At 36.7% G+C, this 7,332-nt stretch overlaps 1 protein-coding gene across 1 annotated transcript in view; it reads right to left on the bottom strand.

Annotated features, from left to right (window-relative positions):
• Nucleotides 1-381: 381 nt before the first annotated feature.
• Nucleotides 382-7,332, bottom strand: part of CFAP161 (cilia and flagella associated protein 161) — a 7,752-nt gene continuing 801 nt past the window's right edge. The window contains 8 exon segments of the mRNA XM_017742554.1: nt 382-3,092; nt 3,094-3,259; nt 4,194-4,267; nt 4,929-5,087; nt 5,968-6,052; nt 6,706-6,941; nt 7,110-7,199; nt 7,311-7,328. Coding sequence (XP_017598043.1) covers nt 3,042-3,092; nt 3,094-3,259; nt 4,194-4,267; nt 4,929-5,087; nt 5,968-6,052; nt 6,706-6,941; nt 7,110-7,199; nt 7,311-7,328 — 879 coding nt within the window. The 3' untranslated portion in view covers nt 382-3,041.

Here is a 7,332-nt window from a genome sequence, read left to right on the forward strand (position 1 = left end):
TCTAATTTGGAAGAAGCATTGAAAGCTTTCTTAATATGACTGTGCCATACACCAACAAAAAGCAAAGTGCATTGCAAAGGAGGGAAGCATCACTGCCCATATTTCATGATATGCAGTATTAGGACAAGAAAAAGCAACCCAGTGGTCAGGTCTGGAGTATGGTTCAGGTCTCCATTGCCTTATCCATGAGAAATATTGTGATTCTAACTGGAAATTGCAGGGTTGTTCATATTCTCCACTAATATTCAATCCTCTAATTCTTTATATTAAATCCTGTGTTTATCAACAAATGGATAAGTTACAAACCCTACACTGAGCTCTACACAGCCTGATTTTTTCCTAGTTTAATACCAACAGAATCAAAGCAGAATTATGTCAATCTGTTGTGAAAATGTACATAATTTTTATTTCTGTAAATTGGAGTAAGCAACAACAGTGCCCCTATAAAAATATGCATTGGTCAGCACACATCAAGTTTCATATCTTTACATAGAAAGTGAAGGAAAAGCTCCCAGTTTCCTCTAAGTATGCTTTGGTTACAAATTACTTAATGTTCCAATTAATTGAAAGAAGTTGATTGTACCCAATTCACAATGTCCTACGTTGCTCTGTCTACCTTTGTGCTTAACTTTATTTTCCAAAAACATGATTTAACATTAATGACATACCGTAGCCCAGAATTCAAGTCTGTTTTCACTTGTTTTCCTTCGGTGGCATTGTATTAGGGACTCACTTGGATTTACACGTTTCAGGTTGCTTCACAGATGGAGCAATAATTCTGCTGTTTAGAAAGATGTGCCGCCATCGGGTGGCCGATATTAAGAAGTGCAAACAAGCAAAACGGCTTTTAAAAGAAAAATTGGGAAACAGGTAAGTATCTGTATTTGTTATCGTGAATTAGATGAATTATAAATATCTATTATATATGCACAAATCTGTGGGGTAACAGTGCGAATGGAATCAGGAATATTGATTCAATCCTGTTTATTTTCAGCTCAAGAAGTCCTTTCCAACAAGCACAAAGTGATGAAAACACACAAGTCTCCAAGCCACTTTTAATCAGCCCCCAATTCCAACATTACCTGCTTTTGTACTCATTTCTGTATCTGTTTATCTCTTTGTTTTTCCTCTAAATCTTTACAAAACTTGTTTTTGTACAGCCTGCATTGCTTTCCTTCCACAAAAACGCACACACAAACACTCCTACCCAAAACATCAGCCAGCCCAGGCACTCTGCCCACACAGCTCTCACTCCTGCATGAGTTCACACGAAGCTTTGTTTCAGAAATGGTTTTGGTTTAAAGCCTCTTCTTGTTTCCTACATTTGACCCAGAGGAAAGAGACTTAGAGTCAAAATAGCTGCATCTAACACCAGCAGAAGTCCACAATGGCCAAGTTAGAAACACTGCAGTGCATTCATGCAGTTTAAGTTTCACTAGTTTAATATCTACAAAATATAAGTAGACTCATGTCAATCCATTGTGAAAATGTGCAAATTTTAACCTCTGAATGTTGAAGTATTAACAGACCCTCTACAAACACATCACACATCATGTTACAAATCCTTACACAGAAAATGAAAGGAAAAGCAAAAGAAAAGGTTCCTAAAGATCATTTCCTGTATAACAGCCCATCTATAATAGATCATTTCCTGTATAACAGCCCATCTACAACAGATCTGTAAATCTTTGCACACAAGGAGTGTGATTCAAAAGCTGTCCTCTGCAGTGCACGTCTTAAAGCAAACCTGCATGTCACAGCACCATGAGCTGTCTGCTGCTCTGAGATCCTGTATGCCAAGTGCCAGTTAGCTGATGCTGCAGTCTGCTGATTTAACTTATATTGAATAAAGGCAAGAACTTTGTAAGCCTTGCCTGTGGGCTTCAAACAGACTATTTGGGAATAGAGCTTAAAGATCCCTTCTTTTGTGAAAGTTTAGTGGGTTTGTTTTGGGAAAACTTAGAAAGTTTTAATTGACTTTATTATAATCATTGAAGATCTTTGGAATCTTTTATGAATGGAGATCTATGTAGTATTTTACTCGGGTATTCACTTCCTTTGTGCAGAAAGAGCCTGTTCTTGTGGTACAGTAAGAGATGAAATAAATATACATTTAACTCAATGGATATAATGGAATGTCATACATTAAAAGATTCTCTGTGATGCTTTTTCAGCTTCCATATAAAGAAAGGTAAATCTATGAAGTAATGATATCTGTTTTCCAAGTCTTTGCATTTTATGCTTGGTTGATTTTGTTTTTTAAGAATATGTGAGTTTTGGCTGAAATTTTTACCCTTCAAAGGCCTTTTTTTTGTTTAATTTCATGTGGATTTTCTGTTGTTTAATTAGGTAAGAACATAGACTCCAATCTTTTTCTTACTGGGATAAACTTACAGCATCTCATATTTATTTTCTGTTTGGCATTTACTGTCATGAAACTTGTGGGTGCCTAGTTTTCTTTCACAATTTTACCTTACTCTCAAACTTGTTAGAAATGACCATGTATTGGAAAATGCTGTGGGTGAGAGGCAAATGGAACATGGTGATGCATGGAAAAGGCTGTTGTAAGTATCTAGTGTGCATCACTGTGCTCAAGTTCTTGGTTACTTGATATTTAAGTGTTTAGAATACATGGACAAACATAAAAAGCTCAATTTATATCCATGAATTAGAAGACTATTTCAAGATAAAAAAATCTCATTTGTGATTTAATAATTGGCAATGTTGTGCTAGATGGAGGGTGGAATAAGCTCAACAACCAGCTTTCTTTCAGATGAACTTTAAATGTCAAAATATCCCATGATAAATTTGCATGTGCTTGGTTTTCAGTGTTTTGGAAACTGTCCACTGACCTTTTTAAAAATTGTGACACTGTTTTGCCTTTGGAAGAATTGGTTAAATATACTCCAAGAGCCAGCAATTCAATGAAAATCTATATGCAATTATTGCTAATGGCAGACTTTCAATTCCATTTTTAAAACAAACATCACTCAAACTAAAATCTAAACAGAAAGAAACAAGAATCAGAGTCTCATCAACCTCTACTGGCTGTAGTCTTGTGCTTTTATATTCTCTGTCTTTTCATGAAACTCATTCATTCTTGTACCCTTCTGGGAGAGCTTCGGGTCTCTCAAGCATTGTACCATCTTCAGGACCAGGATTTCCCGTAACTATCTCCCAGTGGTTCTGATCTTCTTCAACTTTGTGGGAGTCCAGATAATTGTGACAAATTACTTCAAATTCTCTTCCAAAATAAGACCTGCAAAGTCAAAAGAGAGGGGATAGGCAGGGAGAATTAATATATATACAAATTCAGCAAATCTTCATTACTTGTGAATTGTTCAAGATTTTCTCATTTTTCTCTTGGCTTGCTCAGAATCATCACCATGCACTTTCAAATAACAGATCCTTACAAGAAACACAATAACCCACTTTGTTTCCTATGAATAATTTAGGAACTTGAAATCCAAGGCAAATGCCACCTTTCTCACCTCAGAGCTAAAAGGAGCCCCAGCAGAATAAGGCCCTGATACACCAACTCAATATGTACAAGCTGGTTAAGCCCTCATCCCCACTTCTCTCTGACTGAGGAAGACTCTGGCTACTCAACTTTTTTAGCCTCAAACTTTCAGACCTTGCATCCTCAAAAATCTTATACAAATCTGCAGTCTTGCTAAGAAGTTAATGGGAAACATTGGTATACTCTTAGCAGTGTTTAATCAATATTAATTTAATGCATGTGTATTAACTGGAATTGTTGGATTAACTTCAATTTGTAGAGACATTGATTCAGATGGACATAAGCATACAGAGCTTTAAGCAGTGTGATTTTATTCAGTTCCCTTGTTCCTTACACTTCTTAGTATATCTCTTTTTTTCCTTCAAAAGTAACCCAAACAACTGACATTGCCCAAGATACTCAAAGGGAGAACCACCAAGAAACTAGAGAAAACTAAAAGCATGATATGATAATGGAAAATGAAACAAAAAAAAAATCCAAACAACTAAGACTGAGCCAACTGTCTGCAGCAACACAGTGGCCAAAATGTAAAATAAGGGAAAGGAGAATGGCATTCTGCATTCCTCTCCATTTCCTCAGTGTGTTCCTAAAGCACCTCTGTTGCTCCTTAGAGTAATTCTTGATGTTGGCACATCACTGTGCACACACTGTGCCAGCTGTAAGTTATCCTTACCACACACAGAAGGTCCTTGGAATGGCTAGGTTGCGATTGGTATAGCAATGAGTAATAATAATTTTAGTTTCTGTCTGGAAAAAAAAGAACAAGGGAAGACACTTGACAAACGTTTTCAAACAAATATTGTGAATAAAGACCGTCTTTAACAATTAGATAATTTTGACTTTGTTGATTAGTGAGCTGATTCATGTAAATGAGTCTCAGTTCAAGGCTGTAGGGGAACAGTTGTATTTGTGATACTCTGCTGTATACCAGCACTTCAGGAGGTCTAGCAGTTATCTGGTACAGGAAAATACTGTATTTGCAAAAGGTTAAAAACATTTGGAAAATCATCCACTTATTGAGATGCCTTGAGAATTTTATTAGACATTTAATCTACAGGAGCTGTTATTTAATCACATCTCCAAACATTGGAAATGGAATCTAGTGTCTCAAAAGGCCTGAAAAACAGGTAAGTACTGCACCCTCACATGATAAAATGTCAACCTTTTAAAATTTCTGATGAGAAAAACTGAACAAGTCAACCTCAAAATGAACACCAGAAACAAATATTTGTATAAGCAGATTCCCTAATTAAAGAGATTGTTCCTTCCCTCTCCCCCTTCCTAAACGTCAAGGTCAGAACTGGCGTAAAGGAAATATGTGAATAAAATGGATAACATTTTTTTTTCTTAGTAATCCACCTGTTTCAATTAAATTTTCATAACGTTTCCTACAGTTTTATTTTCTTACAGGAACTGGACATCCCTCATATTCAAGACGCAGCTGTGGATCCAAGGCCTTAGCTTGCCAGAAAGTCAAATAGGAAAGCTCAGCTGTCAAAAAGACTTTCTGAAGGCGAGATTTTTTAGCAAATTCTCGAAATGTTTTGTGGTCACTTGCCAGATAGAACTGTAAATAAAAATATATATTAATGATGGTGTTAATGTCAAAGAAACAAGATACATAATTTGAAAACATATTTTTGAAGAAAAATCTTTTCTCTTGGCTTCTGACAGATCAGTCTTCCCAGCTAAAATTATGCAGGCAAAACCCATAGGATAGATTCTATGCTGTTGATAAACTCATTAAGTAGTTATTCTATATGCAGATTAGTGAATACTAACTTAAAATTGAATTTACACTCCAAACATTTTTTATCTCACCAGAGTGACTGTTGAGAAGGAAAAATTTTTCAAAGTTGTGGTGATTTATTTTGCATGTATACATACAGGTAATACTTTATTTGCTTTTAATTTGCAGAGGGAAAGAATGTTACCATTTAATAGAAATCTGCTCCCTTGGAATGATAGAATAGTGCCTGACTTTGTATTCCTGCTATAGATTATCTTCATATGAAAGGAAATCTTCTCATCTTGGAGTTTCAGAATATTCTGAATATTCAGAATATTCTGAGTTGGAAGGACCCACAAGGATCATCAAGTCCAACTCTTAAGTGAGTTGTTCAAAGTGAAAAAACCTAAAATCTCCTTGATGAATTCTTTAATGATTCACAGTCTAACCGTGATTTCTTTTTCTTTCCTTTTTTAGATCTCCTTTATTCAGTTGTTCTGGCTAACAGCCCCCTTGGTCTGCACACCTGATCACAGGCAAGTAGCATAAACTTTCTAATTAGGTATTACTTGTCTTGATCTATGCATGATTCTGAGCCTGTTCTGTGAAGTTAAGATGTTGAACCACTGTACAGCTTTATCTATCTATACTTAGATAAGGATTCAATGCACGTTATCAGTATATGCTACCACTGCCATTTGCAATTTTACTGCCTTACCATTTTGTCAGAAACCCCTCCTTTTGTCCCAATAAGGAAGTTTTGCCCGTATCTAAGTGGTTCACCCACTGCACTTCCATCAACACTGTTAAAATTGTAAAAAGGAAAAAAGATACATTCAAATAATCAGTTTTACTATTATTTAGGGGTTTTTGTCTGTTTTGGTCTACAGTTAGATGTTGCTTTGCGAACAATATTTTGTATTGTTTACTTTCTAAAATAGGTTAAATATCTTAACCTAAGGCAGAGGCTTTGACTATTGAGCAGGACTCTGTACTTCTCCTTCTTGTCCAACAAAGAGCAGCAATTAAATATATATTTGAGAAAGAGAATATGCTGGGTTTTTAGGACAACAGAACCATGTCCACTTCATGGAAAGCAAAAGCAATGACACATATTTCTGCTTGCAGGAGAGTGAATATTAATAGTAGTGGTATTTGGACGTGTTTTGTCTGCAACTGGAATATGAGCATAATAAAAACAGCTGCAGAATTTACCAAATGATACAGTGAACTTAATTCTGTTATCACACCTAAGCTGATTTAGAGGTCCTTGGAATTAATCAGAGTATTATGCAGCACAGAATCAAGCATAATGCATGACTGAATACTCCTTCTTAAATAAATTAAATTTACTCAAATTCCTTTGTGTATTAGCAAACATCGCTGCCTATTTCCCAAAACAAGGTAGCTTAAGCTAAAATAATAGCTGAAAACAAGTCAGAATAAAGTACCAGACCTTACAATACAGAAAGCATTTCGACCCATAGGGTCCACGCTCTTGACTGCACTAAGTCCACGTGAGATCTGCAGGGGTTCATCCGAGTACAGGGATACTTCTTCCATGTCAACAGCCAGAGTCACATCACCAGAGATTTCGGGCTCCCTCTCCTTCGAGGATTTGTTGTCTGGGTTCATAAGCAACACAGTGTCTCCAAAGTGAACAAATCCATCAGAAGATACTGACAGCTCTACCTAAATTAAAATTTACACAGTATTTTACAGCATTATCTGAACCTCATATCAGAAGTATTTTAGCACATAAATTCCGTAGCATTCTTAGTGCACGCAGAACAATACTAAGAGCTATGCCATTCCATGGGGGGTCTTGGGGGGATGAACACAACCCTCTTTAAAAATTACCTTCTTGAAAACACTCTCTTGAAGTCTGGCCAATCTCTGTCCTAAAAGTTGTCCTTGTTCTCTCTTACGGATAAAATCCCTCAGGCGCTCCTGTTGGCAAAGGAGAGAGGAGCAGACGTGTTAGCCGGCACCCAAAATCTCGCGTCTGAAGTGGATTTAGAGAGCAGGGGAGCAGGCGGGCGAGGCCTGGGGTGGCGGTACCTCCTCCGCCAATTCCTCCTCC

This window comes from Corvus brachyrhynchos, unplaced genomic scaffold (assembly GCF_000691975.1).
Source record: "Corvus brachyrhynchos isolate BGI_N302 unplaced genomic scaffold, ASM69197v1 scaffold97, whole genome shotgun sequence".
NCBI lineage: Eukaryota > Metazoa > Chordata > Aves > Passeriformes > Corvidae > Corvus > Corvus brachyrhynchos.